Raw genomic sequence first — 15,708 nt, 5'->3', positions numbered from 1 at the left:
GGTAAAAATCGTAGAGGGAGACCAAGAGATGAATACACTAAGGAAATTCAGAAGGATGTAGGTTGCAGTAGTTACTCGGAGATGAAGAAGGTTGCGTAGGCTAGAGTAGCAGTGAGAGCTGCATCAAACCAGTCTCTGGACTGAAAACCACAACAACAACAACAAGAAAAATATAATCTACTTGTAACAAGTGATTTTGAAATTAAAATTTTATTTCAGTCATTACAATTCTACATGAGATGATGTTTTTATGTTGTGGTCTTATTTATTCCAGTTCCAAATAAAAGAACCACACGACGTGGATCTGAATGGGAAATTCTAGAAGGTTTAAAAGAAGGACAGAGATTTGATAAGAAGCCAGATGTGGCCACTGGGTACCTGCACAAGAAAAGAAAATGGCCCCTGAAGGGCTGGCACAAGGTAATTATTTGTTTTGAATTCACTTACCATTCTTCATGGTTGTTGCTGTAATTAAATGAAGACATGTGAGGGTACATAATAATATCTTCTATACATTCTGTGTTCTTGTTCCTTTAATTTTAAATCTATGTTCACTGAAGAACCAAAAACACTGGGGTCTTCTTGTCAGGTATCAGACCACCACCAACCTAGTTACACAATAAACATCTATCTTCCCTGCTACTCCATGTACATCTGCTTATGTACCCTGCTAACTACTGTGAAGTGGATGGCAGAGGGTAGTTAGCAAGGCATCACATGTTAGGGTTTCCTCCTGTACCAATTGCCAATATGTAGTGCAGGAAGAATAACTGCTTCAGTGACACTGTGCATGCTGTAATTAGTCTAGTTTTGTATTGTGTACCTCTACGGAAGCAGCTTTTGTGCAATAATTTGTACCTGTCTTCAAGGGTCTGCCAATTTGGGTTTTTCAATATTTCCATGACTCAGACAAGCCTGTGTCCATTCATGCTGCATTTCTGTGCATATATTCGACCCCCACTGATAGCCCTGTGTGGTGAGAGTTACACACACTTGCGCAATACGCTAAGACAGGAAATGCAAGTGATTTGTGAGAAGTCTCTTTTTGTAGACTAATGCGTTTTTCCAGTATCCTGCCAATTAATTGATGGCAGCCCCCTGTCGTAGATATGACTGAACCTAAGTGACTATCCAATTTATGTGTTTACAAATTATTATGCCCAGATAGTTGTAGAAGGTGAATGATTCTAATTGTGCATCATATTTGAGTCGTAAGATTTTTTCATTTTTTGAAGTGCATGTTACATTTTTGTAAATTGAAAGCAGTTTGCCAATCATTTTGCGACTTTAAAGTTGTATCAGAATTTGACATAATATTTCTGCAGATTTTTTTCAGACTCATTCATTATCCATAATAGCATCATTTGCAAAAAGTCTGAGGTTGCTGTCAACATTGTCAATCAGGTTGTTAATAAAGAATGTGAACACCAAGGCAGCCAACACAATTCCTGGGCACACCTGAAATTGTTTCTAGTTCTGTTGATGACTCTCCATATAGGATAACACACTGCATCCTGCCAACCAAGAAGTCCTCAACCCAGTTACAAATTTTGTTTGATTCCTCAGACAACAATACTTTCGTTAATAAATGTTGTTGGTATTGAGTCAAATTCTTTTCAGAAGGTAAGAAATACTGCATCCATGTGATTTCGCATCCATGTGATTTCTGTGATCCGTGGCTTCCCTGATGTCATGTGAGAAAAGCACGAATTGAGTTTTGCATAATCAATGTTTTTGGAATCCGTGCTACTTGGCATGGGGGATGTAATTTTGTTGAAGATACTCTTTTTTATATTTGAGCTCAAAATGCTTTCTAGAATTCTAAAACAGATGTAAGTCAGTGAGATTAGAGGGTAATTTTATGGCTCACTGTAGATTAGTGGGAGAGGGAACTTCCTAGTAACTTGTCTGACTGTTAAACAGAATTTCTGAATGACCTCATGGAAAGTGTTCAGAAAAGAAGTAATTATGAAAGGACAGTGTTATGACAGTTCTTGTCATATCATAGTAATGCATGGCATACATGTTTCCCTTCTTTGTTATTCTTTGTCTGTTTATGAACAAAAAGTTCTGCTTCACTATCTAAGAAATTTGCAAAACCTCTTGATGATGTTTAAATGGACTTTGAATAATCCGTCACCCACGTGCACTAAATAGTGCAATAATGATCGTAAGGGAACTTCAGACACTGCATTTAAAATTTATTGTTTTCTTCACATCTTTGTATCAGGAAGATTTAACTTAATCTTTTTGCACACTTGAACATCAACATAGCATGCCACATGTGTAATTTCTATTCCATTAAGTGCCTTAGTTAAAGGTAGCCATTTTTTATATTTAGTGGGGGTAATCTATGTCTGTGTACATACTCTGCACTAGTTTGCAGATTCCATGGCAGAGGATATTTGGCATTGTGCCACTGGTTAGAGTTTATTCATCCATGGAAATGAGGACTGCTTAAATAACTCTGTGCACACTGCAATTGTCCCTGTGGGACATAATGAAGTGCTTAATATGTTGATTCTTAACACTTACTGTTGGTGCTTGGATTTCTGTAGAAATTTAGGTGATGTTACAATATCAGAGAATATTTGTAACATGATACTGTACTCTGAGGACAAACTTTCTTCTAATTGACTTCATAAATTCATACTTAGGACTGATGTATGAGGTGTAACACATTTTTCATTTTTATGTGAAATATTTGGTGTAAAGAAAGATGATACACCAGTAGAGCCAATATGCTTATTGGTACGTGAAACAATGCGAAGTCTAGAAAAATAAATCTCATCTCAAGATACAAAATAAACATTCCAAACTTCTTGACACAAGGCTAAGTGAACATAAGGCTTTTGTAGCATCAATGATTGTCACTGAAAGGGATTGTAAAAAGACATGAAAACATTTTTGTTTAGCAGGTTAATAAAGAATTTGCCTGATAATTATGTACTTTGTACTTTGGATAGCAAAGGGCACTCAGTAAACTGTAAGGCTGACTTTGTGGGTGATATACTGCTCAAATCTGTTGAAAGACATGCATTGGAAAAAATGTCATAAAAATTGAATGGATGTAAAAAATAAATAAATAAATAAAAGATCTTCGAAAGATTTCTTGAAATTACTGCAACCTGTCACCTATTTTTTTTGTTCTTAAAAGTTTTTTACCAGTTTCAAACTGCCTAGTGATTCATTGTCAGATTATCTATCATCTGATGATGAATCACATGGTGGTTTGAAACCAGTAATGGGTTAATTAAAAAAAATTGAAGAACAAAGCAAAAGGCGACTGGTTGCTGTAATTTCAAGAAACTTTTATTCATCATTCACAGTGTTCCTCATCCATAATGGCTAAAAGCTTTGAAGATCTTCTATTCTTTTAGAGCAATATTAGTAAGTTACTAAGAAACCTGACAGGACTATGTTGCAGACACAAAAGAAGCGTTAGCACTGTTGACCTACAATAGCCAACTGGCATTTTATGAATTCAAAAGAAAATTTTGGCATACCCAACTCTCATAGAATCCCATGCCAGTTAGTGAATTGAATTATCTGATAACTTACCAAACATTAGGCCACCTAAGCAGATGGCAGTTGTAAATTTAAATTGGTCTGGAATTGTTTTAATGAAAAACATACTAAAGCACCCTTTTTGACTGCTGGATGGTGCAAATCTGCCCACTATAGGGATAATGGATTATGTAGTAGAGAAGATGCACAAGGGGGAGGACACTGGACCAAGCAGGATGTGTCTCAGATTCCGTACCATCTATCCAAATGGTCTAGCTACATCTCTGACAGCATTATATGAAGGTCATTAGAATGTTCAAGGATCCAGTAAAACTGAAAGAGGGTGCTGTCCAACTCAGTTTCTAAGATGTGAAGTAAATACATAAATGTCCTGTGTCTCCTAATCTAGTACAGTCATTCCAGTGTAACTCCACTTTGGCAGCTTACTTGTCAGTGTTGATGATTGTTTATTCAGACAACTTTTCATTTCTTCTAATTAGGCTGGGTCATTTTAGACTGTCCCATCTCAGAAAAAACTGAAGTAGTAACAGTGAATCAGAACTGAAGTGTTCACATCAGTCCCCTGCTACGGGAACCGCTTGACCATACAGGCAGTATCACTAACTTATATTACTGACATCATTTAGTTAAAATTATTATGGAATTGCTTTTGTGTTTCAATGTGATGATTCTTTTAGAAATCAAAGAGCTACAAAAGATTCCTCTTAAATTTGTGACAACTCATAAATGACATACATACTGTAGAGAAATTTGAGATTGTTCAGAGATGGGCTCCAGTGTGTATGGATAGTGCATGTGTGACTAACTTCCATGAGTCTTATAGATTTTACCCTTGAGTTAAAATTCAGTTTTTACTCAGATAATTTATGAACTATTTGAATAAACTGACATTTTATGTTGTGTATAATAATGATGTACAGTTTTGGCAGCTAAATGGTATTCACAGATATTTTGTTTCAAATATATAGCCTCAACACACAATAAGTGAGACAACACAAATGCTATACCTGTATCAAAGTAACAAAGTGACTGACAGTTGAGCATGGAAGGAGACTGTTACATGAGTTTGCAGTACGGCTGTGGTGACATGGCTGTGTAGTTTCATGCTGGACACATGATGACTTCCCAACTAATGTATGGTATTGAATCTTTTAAGCAGGATCCCAACCCTTATTACTTTGTGTTAATATTCACTGCTACCTTCATATTTTCAGCTGAATAAAATAAACCTGCCATACAGAGAAAAATAGAACACAACAGTTCTGAATCACAACAGTTAGGCTACTGGTTGAGAGCATTGTCCATAGCTGACTGTAGTAAATGGCAACTGTAGCAGCTGAGTGATACAACAGTGGTGAAAAGGATTTAAGGAATGATGAAACTCATAGTCCGTTTGGTTGTTATTGTGGTAGCTCTATTGTAAACAACTAGCAGTCAATTATGTCGTTGTCCTGATACAGAGGCTAGTAATTATTTATCATGGTGTATTGGTGCATGATTCTTTCTTATCCTTGAAATGTGTGTGTGCTTACACTGTGACAGATTTCATTCAAGTTGCTATGAAATGGAAGGGCATGAACAGTTCACATATTTCTGCACTCCACCAGAATGCTAGGACAGTGATGCTTCTGTGCAGCCACTTGAAAAATGACAAGCAAAACGATGCTTCGAGCTATAAAAAGATTGAAAGCAGACATATATTGAATCGGATGGGCCCTGTTTTGAAAGAATCACATGTATCGGAACATATTTGGAAATTTATTAAATTTCTGGCATGCAGTCATGTGAATTCCAACTCTTCCACTGATATTTTACCTCATAAATTGTGGTCATCTTTGGTGTAGCCGAAACTATATTGATTCACTCAGAGGATGGCCATAAGATTTGTGGCTGGCCAGAAGATAGGTGCCCAAAATATCACTTGAACAGTTGGGATTAGTGTACCTGTATGTCCAAAATTTAACGGATTAATTTATCACACTGAAAAGCTGAAAATGCATGTATTTGACAAGTACACAAAATTTGTAGCAGTATTTGGATTTCTTTTATGTTCGCCCTTGAACACATTTCCAGAGAAACACAAGAAGACATTTATAGCAAGCTGTTTGCTCACTGCCACTGGGTGGATAATTTGCCAAAAGTTGTAAGGACACTGTTCAAGGTCAAGAAACAGTCTAACACTAAAAAAGCTATGTCTAATAACACCTTGACAATATGAACAATATAGTTTTCTTTTGTGGTGGTGATAAATTGTACGTGACACATGTTTCCTACATGGTGAGGGTAAGTTTTAGTACTTTGCTCTGCATCTTTATATTATTCGCTGAGTTATTACCAAACATGTGTACAGCATTTTCTCAGGAATATCTTAAACCTTAACTAGATGCATGTTGTTAGTACCAATATGTTCTCATGTTTGAGTTGTCATTAATTATCTCTATAAATTATTTAATATATTGTGTGTCTAGCTGTTAGCAGGTTGTTTATACGCCAGTGAAATGAAACGAATTATTATTGCCCACTGCTGCTGATATGGATATTTTTATGTTCTGCATTTTATATGTTCCGCCAAGTTAACGTTTTAGTTCCAGTTTCTCTTGATGGTGGCTGCTGCTATGGACAGTGAAGTGTAAAATAAACATATTTTTTGGATTTTACAGAGGTACTTTGTAGTGGACAAAGGAATCCTAATATATGCAAAAAGTCCTGGCGATATTGCAAGAGGAAAGATTCATGGATCTGTTGATATTGGGTTGTCTGTTATATCAACAAAAGAAAAGAGGCGACGCCTTGATATTGATGCTGAGGAATTCATTTACCACTTGAAGGTGAGTTTTCAATAAAGTGATGCTGCACTAAGTTCCACAATTAACGAGAGTTGTAAATTGTTTTTCCCATAGTTCACAATCTTAAACTGCTAGACTGCTTCTTCCAATTGATGTGTAGCTTGTTTCCTTCCACATCCCAGGAGGCACTTCTTGGTGACGGATCTTATGGAACACAATATATGAAAACAGAGCTTTATTATTTCACAGTCTTGAGTGTTTGCTTTCACTTCCTTTTCACTTTCTAAATCACCCACCTAAACCACCTCATTTTTCCTCATTTCGCATTCTTCCTCCCTCTTCCATCTTCTCCCTTGGACTCCTCTGCCCCTCACACATGCCCCTCCTTCCAGCTATCTCTGCCATCTCCCCCACATCCCTCCCTCCTTCTAGCCATTTCTACAATATTCCCGCCTCCCTCCCTTCTGCCCCCTCTCTATCCTTCCCATCCCCTCCCACCCTCCCTCTCGTCTCCCTCTCATGCTCCTGCTACTCAAATCCATGCTTCTGTCCCTCCCTCCCTCCCTCTGTCTCTCCATGTCTCCCTCCATGCCTCCATCCATCCCTTCGACCCTCCTTCCCCCTACCTCTGGTTTCCCTTCTCTCCCTCCTACTACCTCTCCACCCTCCCTCCTGACTCCCCCTCTGCTCTTTCTCCTTGCTCTCCCTTCCCCCTCCCACCGTACTCCTATCCACATTCGCCCCCTCCTGAATCCCTGCCACCTTGTCCCTCCTGACTCCCCATTTGTACCCTCCCCTCCCTCCATCCCTCCCACTCATGACCGCCTCCCGAACCTCATGACCGCCTCCCGAACCTCATGACCGCCTCCCGAACCTCATGACCGCCTCCCGAACCTCATGACCGCCTCCCGAACCTCATGACCGCCTCCCGAACATCATGTCCGCCTCCCCTCGCTGCCTCGCGGCGGCCTTCCCTCGCTGCCTCGCTACGGCCTCCCCCTGCTACGTTCTGACCGTCCTCCCTCCTAACAGGCTCACTCCTGCTTGACCCTCCTACCCACCCGACTGCCCCCTCCCACCCGACTGCCCCCTCCCACCCTCATCACACCCTCCCCTCCAACTCCCTTCTCACCTCCCAACCCCCTCTCACGCGACTGGCACACTCCCACCATCTCTCACTTCTTCCCTCCTTACCGCCCCTCCAACCTAACCACCCCTCCAACCTAACCGCCCCTCCAACCTAACCGCCCCTCCCTTCCAGTCGCCCTCCACACTCCCAATTGCCCCTCTCCCTGTTGTCTGCCCCCCTCCCTGTTGTCTGGCCCCACCTTCCGCCCACCCCCTTTACATGCGGCCCCCCCCCCCCCTCCCTGCTTATCGCCCTCCCTCCCTGCTTATCGCCCCCCCTCCCTGCTTATCATCCCCCCTCCCTGCTTATCGCCCCCTCCTCCCTGCTTATCGCCCCCTCCTCCCTGCTTATCGCCCCCTCCTCCCTGCTTATCGCCCCCTCCTCCCTGCTTATCGCCCCCTCCTCCCTGCGTATCGCCCCCTCCTCCCTGCTTATCGCCCCCCCCCCCCTCCCTGCTTACCGCCCGTCCCGCCTCTCTGCTGATCGCCCCCCCCCCACCCCCCCCCCCTCCCCGGTCCCATCGACCGTGCCTCTCCCCCTCCGCCCTGCCGACCGCGAGTTGGCATGCCTATGGGTGGGAGATGGAGGGATAAAGAGATTTTGTGTGTGTGTGTGTGTGTGTGTGTGTGTGTGTGTGTATTTCAGTCTAGTCTTGATACATTAACCATATCTGTTGTGATTTATGTTATTTAATCTCTTCTTGCCTTTTAGGCAAAAACCCAAGACAGCTTTGTGAAATGGGTTGAGCAGCTAAAGCAGCACAGATTGTACAGGCAACATATTCTGACATTTGGAACAAGAGAGCTACCTGTAATAAACGCTCAGGATGACAACAGTCCATCAGCAAACTGTACAAGTAAGTGAAATCATGACAGGAAAATACTGGCAAGAGTTTGGAGAATACTCACTTTATTCCTTTAAATACATTTGGCTTGATTAGAAATTCTAATTTAATGAAAATATCATATAGCTACTGGTTTCTGCATTTACAGTGATGCATGCAGTTTTGCACATACACTAGATCAGTCATCACAATATTTAATTGAATTTAATCAATGTAAACTGATGTCCATAAGTTAAGAGATCAAAGAAATACCATAAGACACTGGAAAGTGTCCAGCAATATTGTGATACATAATGCATTGAGAAGACAAAAGGTGTACAAGAAAGCTATGGACAGGTGGCACTTTTTCCACATTTGTTGTTTTTCTGACACATGTGTACTGATCATCAATATATGGTCAGACACCGTTGCAAGGCAAGTCAGGATGCGCAATGTATCTCCATACTATGGATCAGATAGTATAAAATTTAGGTTCCCTGTGGTTTTCCTAAATTGCTTAAGACACATGCTTGGATGATTTCTTTGAAAAGTAAATGACCAATTTCACTCCCATCCTTCAGTTCGAGCTTGTGCTCAGTTCTAATGATCTCGTCATCAACAACATGTTAAACCCTTATTTTTCTTCTTTACTTTCTTGGTTCTGGAGATCAGTAATGATTCATGATGATGGTGCTAGTTCTGCAGTCTTCTGATCATGCATGTTCTGTTGGATTTAGGTGTGGGAGCAAGCTAAAACTCTATAGACTTGTGACATCATCTTTTGGCAGATATTTATCCACCAAACTTTGCGGTCAGACGTTATCATCTGCCAAGTGGAACCCAGGTCCTAATGGACATTGAAAATGGTTCACATACGTGTAGGACTCCTACCTTTATATTGCAGCTATTACTACTACCCCTAAAAAGCACACAGTGGTGTACATGTTCTTAACATTTGGCCGTCTGTGTGCTGCATTTCTGCGAGTGGCCTGCACCTGGCAGATGAGTGCACAGAGCATTGTCTTAAAAAGAAGTTAACACATTATGATGGAAGATTTATGACCCAGAGACTGTCATTTAATCTTGAGCCAGAGCAGTGGCCACACTGATTGGACATCCTTGGGCACTTAAAGTAAAGTAAAAATGCTGGCTGTGGATTATAACCATTCCCAGTATGCTGTAGTATTTTTGTCAATGGAATCTTATGCAGTGCTGCGAAATGATGGTGTGGTGAACATTCCGTTCTGGCATCTTATCTACTAGATATCTGGCAATTCGTAATGTCGGTCATATGTGTTTGCTGTACTACCATAAATCTTCACATCTATGTACGTCCTCCAATAGGTACTGTTCAATATATCGTGGAGGGTACTTCATACTGATGTTATAGCTTTTCTTTAATATTACATTTGTGTAATGAGGGGAAAAATGACTGTAAGCACCCTAATCTCTCATTTTAGTCTCATGATCCCTGTGTGAGATATACATCGGCGTGAGCAGAATAATAGCACAGTTTTCTTCTTCTCTTGTTTTTCTGCTGACTGTTTTCCCTCATTTGTCAGCCTCATTCTGTTGGTGTACTGGACATGCTGTTGTCCCATCTCTTAGGTGGTCATCCCAGCAGTCATTTCCATTGCAGTCGTCCATGTTTACAAATTTTAACTACTTTTGTTGGATCCGTACTTTCACATGATACTTCCAATTTTGTTTTCTTCTCTTCATCCATTTATTTATATCTTGTATGCATTGCAAAAGCCTTCCAAAAATTTGTCTTCCATTATCTTTCTTAATACTGATTTTATGTGATAGTCATGTTTCATATAACTTCTAAGTATTACCCATAACAAGTTATACAAATTGGTGTCTTCAGGAGATACTCTTTGGTATAGACATTACATTTATCCCCATTTAAAGAGCCTGTCATTCATTACACCAAATGGAAATTTTGTCAAAATCCATCTGCAACTGCACATAATTGTCCAATGATGGTATTTTCTTGTACACATCATCATCAGCTAAACTGCTTCTGTTGTTTGAAAGATTTCATGAATGAATAAAGCAGATTGTGTACCACATGAATGTTTTTTGTGGAATCGTGCTGAGTATTTGAAAGAATCTTTTTTTCCTGCATGAACATCGTACTGTTAGAACTTAGAATATGCTGCAGGATACTGCAAGAGACGGATGTCAGCAATACTTGTCTGTCACTCTGTGCATCTGATCTATTGCCCTTTTTGTAAACAAGAGTGATTTCCACTCTTTTCCAATCACAAGGTATTAATCACTGCATAGGTGATTCTCATTAGCCATGAGTTAGAAAATGAGGTAATTCTGCAGTGTATTTGATATAAATTTGAAGTGCAGTTTCATTAGGGCCGGGTGCATTGTTCAGTTTTAAATGTGGATTCTAAAATGTCTGCTTCATGTCTGTCATCTTCAATTGTGACACATGACAGATTCATGAGAGATTGAATAAACAGTTTAAAATACTCGAATGCTGTGCTCTTTGTACACTCATCATGCAATCAGAACCTCTTTGTACAAGATTTTTGGCCACAAAGGGTGTTATGCAGACTATAAATGGTCATGTTCTTTCGCACCATGTATGTGACTTGTTTGTGCAAACAGGTGAGGCAACTCATAGATTAGATGCAATGTTTTTTCATTGACCTTTAAGATCCTTTAACTTATGGACAAGAGTGAAGTAAGACAAACATGTCCACTAATTTGACAGCTGACTTGTATGAAGTGTGACTCCTCTAGAAAATAAAGTGAAATAATACAGTGGTCAATGTTAAATGTGCTGCAGTCTATAGAAAGATTCATAACTGAATCGGAGTAGGTCTGCATAATGTGTCTGGTGTCTTGTACCTGAGAGATACATACCGCATCCTGCAAAAATTACTTCCACTGTAACTCATAGGATTAGATTTGTTGAATTTTTTTTCTTTTTAATGTTTTTTTTCCTGTTTGTCTCTCCTGCGTTATTGTCAATTGTTCTGGAGATATACTTCCAGCTGAGGGGGTGAAGCTGCTTTTGATGAGAAGTGACTGGTTATTTTCTTGTACTCGTGACCTGCTGCTGTTTGTGTCTTGATTTCTCTTTCTATTTTTGTTTTTATTTCACTTATATTTTTTATTTTCTCTTTTTGCTTTTTATTATTGCTATTTTAATGGAATTACCCTGCAAATTGTTTTTTTAAACTTTTTTGACAATTGATTCTTTATTTAGTTGGAAAATACACACTGGCCACATTTAATCTAATTTAGGCTAACATTTAGTTGTTCACTACACAGGGCATTCCAAACATAGAGGGTCAAAATTAAATGGATGGCAGAGGATCTGAAACGTATTAATTTTAGGCCATGGTTTACTGCATGATTCTGTGCTTAATACTTTGTCTCTTAAAGCTGGAGACACCATCAGAGGCTATAAAGACTTAATTAGTTTGACTTTTTAACTCAGTCAAGCTCAGCAGCTTGTAATGTTTGTACATAACTGTCCAACAGTCAGTTTGTGACATCATCTGGCAGGTGGCGCACATAGTGGAGTTGTCTCTGTGTGTGTTCGAAGGCTGTACTGTAGAATAAATGGTGCTGTTTACTTTATTTAGCATTGTGGCCACAAATTGTCTAATTTCAATCCTCCTCATTTTATGTTAAAGCTGCTATTGTGATTTTTGAATTTCCGTGGCCCTTTGCACACCTTAGTATAGTAGTGATTGGACCTTGATAAAACTGTAGTGCAAACCCCTCCTCTGCCCATCACTTGATCTGCTGCCGCTAATTCATCTTCATCAGTGCTGCCCAGATGACTGTTGCTTTTGTGTTCTTTAAGCCAGGCGTTGCTTCATCTTTTAGTAATTCCTTAGGTACTTTGCATTATTTAAATGTTCAAGCACATCATTCTTGTTGGGTTGATTGCCAACTCTTCTGCAGTACAAGCTCCTCAACATGTGATAGTGCAACTCCACAATCTGTGAAAATGAGTGGATGATGTCACAAGTTAACTGTCACACGGTTACACGTGTTTAGTCTCTGAGAATGATTTGATGATTAGAAGATGAAAAGTTAGTCACAGAAACATAACCTTAGAACAGAACCAGTTTTCCAGGCTATACGAGGCCTCAAATGTTTAATGCATGTTAGGCATAGGCACCCATTTGTAAAGTCATATATTTAATAACAAACAACTGGACCAACTTTGGTGGTGCTACCTTGGAAGACCACACCTAGTTACCCATGGTGTATTCATGGTGAAGTTTACCACTCTTTGTAATTCATGACTGGTTGCTGAAGATGGAGCCTGCTCATTGTAGAAACTTGCAAAGCTTCACAGTAAGCATCATCCTAATTCCAGGTAAGTTCAGACCACAAAGAGCTGTCTGAGTATACAGAAAAGTACTGTTTTGGATTGTGTGGAAGAAGATTCATCAATAAGCAACTGGCAACATGCACATAAAATGCACACTCCACAGAGTACAATGTGAGAAGTACTGGGCAACAATGACCATACATCTTCAATAATCAAAGTGTTCATCAATGGGGCCAAATGATTTTATTCCTAGATTTCAGACAGATTACCTAGCACACCGCTGCTGTGCAAGCTTTTTACATTGTGTGTTGTTCAAGGGTGATGTCTCTTTCAATTGTAATGGTGTTTTCAACTGTCACATAGGCAGTAGGGATGAAAATAAATACACCTAACTTGTCTTAAATTGCCAGCAATGAGTCTCTAGCAACTTATGGGTTGCAAGTGTAGAAGATCAAGGAAGTTGCGTATGAGGCACTTGTTTGACTGATTCTTGAGTATTGTTCATCTGTCTGGGATCCCTAACAGGTAGAATTGACAGAAGAGATAGAGAAGATCCAATGAAGAGTAGCGCGTTTTGTCACGGGATCGTTTAGCCAGTGCGAGAGCACTATGGAGACGCTCAGCGAACTCCATTGGCAGACGTCAGAAGAGAGGCATTGTGCATCATGGAGAGATTTACTACTGCAATTTCGAGACAGTAACTTCCAGGAAGAGTTGGACAAAATATTATTTCCACCCACATACGACTTGCGCAATGACCACGAGAAGAAAATTTGAGAAATTAGAGCCAATACAGAGGCTTACCAACAGTCATTCTTCCAAAGCTCTATTTGTGAGTGGAACAGGGTTGTGGGCTCAATTAGTGGTACGAAAAGTGCCCCCCCCCCCCCCACCACATACCATTAGGTGGCTTGCAGAGTATGATGCAGATATAGATCAACTAATGGGACATTATTTTTTGCCAACAATTGTTTTTTGTGTGTGTGTGTGTGTGTGTGTGTGTGTGTGTGTGTGTGTGTGTGTGTGTGTGTGTGTGTGCGCGTGTGCGCACACACATGTGCTCACCCGCAAACAACAGCATACTATTTCTCATGACTTTAAATACCCTTGAGCTTATTGTACAAGAGATATCATTATTGTTTTATTGGAGAGGTGGTCGTGTCCCAGTAGGTCTTAATCCTCTGGATTTTTGTCCTGTGGGGAGACATCAAGTTATTGGTGTTTAGGCCCCATTAGAAACTGAAGAGGAACTGGCTGGTAGGGCCACAACCACCTGGTTCATTGTATAACAGACAACTGGAATATTTGAGAGTCCAGCCAGAAAATTATGCACCATTGTGATGCATGCATTGCAACTGTCTCTTCACTTTGAACAGTTGCTAGGAGTTTAAGCTGTTGCTGTAAGATGTAAGTTCTTTATGTCAGTAAACACCTAAATATTCATTTCTGACTATTACTTCTCCATCTCAAAAGTTGATTTTGGGGACAATCAGTCAGGACTCTGAAGAAATGTAGGAAGACATGAGGCAATACTGACCTTAACACCTATTTTAGAAGATACAACTGAAAATTAGAGAGAATTTTTGACAGCATTGACTGGAATATAATCTGTGAAATTCTGAAGGTAGCAGTGGTAAAATACAGGAAACAGAGGGTTATCTATAACTTACACAAAACCAGACTGCAGCTTTGAGTCAAAGAACATGAAAGGGAAACAGTAACTGAGAAGGGAATATTACTTAATCTATACCTTGAAAAAGCTGTAAAGGAAACCAAGAAAAATTTGGAAATAGAATTTAAGTTTAGGAAGAAGAAAAAAGCTTTGAGGTTAGTGGATGGCATAATAATTTGGCAAAGGGCTTGGAAGATCAGTTGGATGGAATGGATAGTGTCTCGAAAGTGGTTAGAGGACGAATATCAACAAATGTAAAACAAGGGTAATGGACTGCAGTTAGATGAAATTAGGTGAGGAAATGAGACAGAAAAAGTAGTACACGAATTATACTATTTGTGAGGCAGAGTAATTGACGACGGCCAAAGTAAGGAAGACAGGAAATGCAAGTTGGTGGTGACAAGAAAAAGGCTTCTGAGTAATGAAAATTTGTTAAGACTAAATATAAATTTAAGTATTAGGAAGTCTTTGCTGAAGATATTTATCTGGATGTAACCTTTTATGGAAGTGAAACATGTACAACAATTAGTTCAGGGAAAAACAGAATAGGAGCTTTTGAAATGCGGTGCTTCAGAGGAATACTGAATATTTGATGGGTAGAGTGAATAATTAATGTGGAGGTACTGTGGCAAAACTTGAACAAAAGAAGGGGTTGGTTGGTGTGGCACATCCTGGATCATCAAGGACTCGTCAGTTTTACAAACAGAAGGAAGTATGTGAGGGATAGGGGGAATTGTAGGGGGAGACCAGTGCTTGATTGTAGCAAGCAGGCTTAGGTGGGTGTTGTAGCAGTAGTTACACAGATATGAAGCAGCTTGCACTGGATAGAATAACGTGAAGAGCTGCTTCAAAGCAATCGTTGAGCCGAAGACCACAGCACGCAGCAATAACTCAAGGTATTCAGTTTAGTATCCTCTAGTATCTGTCTAATTTTGACTCTAAAGATTTGGGCACCTTGTATGTTGCATCTATTGTGTACATTTAACCACTGGCAACATGTCAGGAAATTACAGCTGTGTCTCAACTTCATGGTTATGGAACCACAATGTGGTCAAGATAAAAGTAAGAAACATTGGTGAGTTAGGGATCGTACATCCGATATCAATAATAACTATAATGGCATCCTTTTTATGAAGATTGTCTCTTGATAATGTTGTTTGGTATTTCAATGAGAATGAGACGCATTATGAACTGTGTTAAGTCATTTTTAATGTGTAGGATTTTCTTTACATGTCTGTCTGTCAAATGAGTGGCTCTTTCCTAATCTTTGTCATTTTTTAATGTACACTGTAATTTGCTTATTATGAACTACCTTAACTGCATTTGAAGATTTTTGCTAGGCTTGTAATAAGGTATTGCACATGTATTTTAGTAAAGTTTTAGATATTTCATTTTGCTGTAATTATTGCTAGTTGGTAACATTTTTTAAAATTTTTGCTAGGATCACTGCATATT

The 15,708-nt window shown here is 39.6% G+C and overlaps 1 protein-coding gene across 1 annotated transcript in view; it reads left to right on the top strand.

Moving 5' to 3' along the window:
• LOC126416263 (oxysterol-binding protein-related protein 6-like) overlaps nt 1-15,708 on the top strand; it is a 259,898-nt gene that overhangs the window by 61,923 nt on the left and 182,267 nt on the right. The window contains exons 3-5 of the mRNA XM_050083896.1: nt 275-420; nt 6,189-6,356; nt 8,155-8,299. Coding sequence (XP_049939853.1) covers nt 275-420; nt 6,189-6,356; nt 8,155-8,299 — 459 coding nt within the window. The remainder of the gene's footprint in view (nt 1-274; nt 421-6,188; nt 6,357-8,154; nt 8,300-15,708) is intronic.

Source organism: Schistocerca serialis, chromosome 8 (assembly GCF_023864345.2).
Source record: "Schistocerca serialis cubense isolate TAMUIC-IGC-003099 chromosome 8, iqSchSeri2.2, whole genome shotgun sequence".
Lineage (NCBI taxonomy): Eukaryota > Metazoa > Arthropoda > Insecta > Orthoptera > Acrididae > Schistocerca > Schistocerca serialis.
Note: the sequence above shows the minus strand (reverse complement) of the source record. Positions and strands in the feature narration are given on the sequence as shown.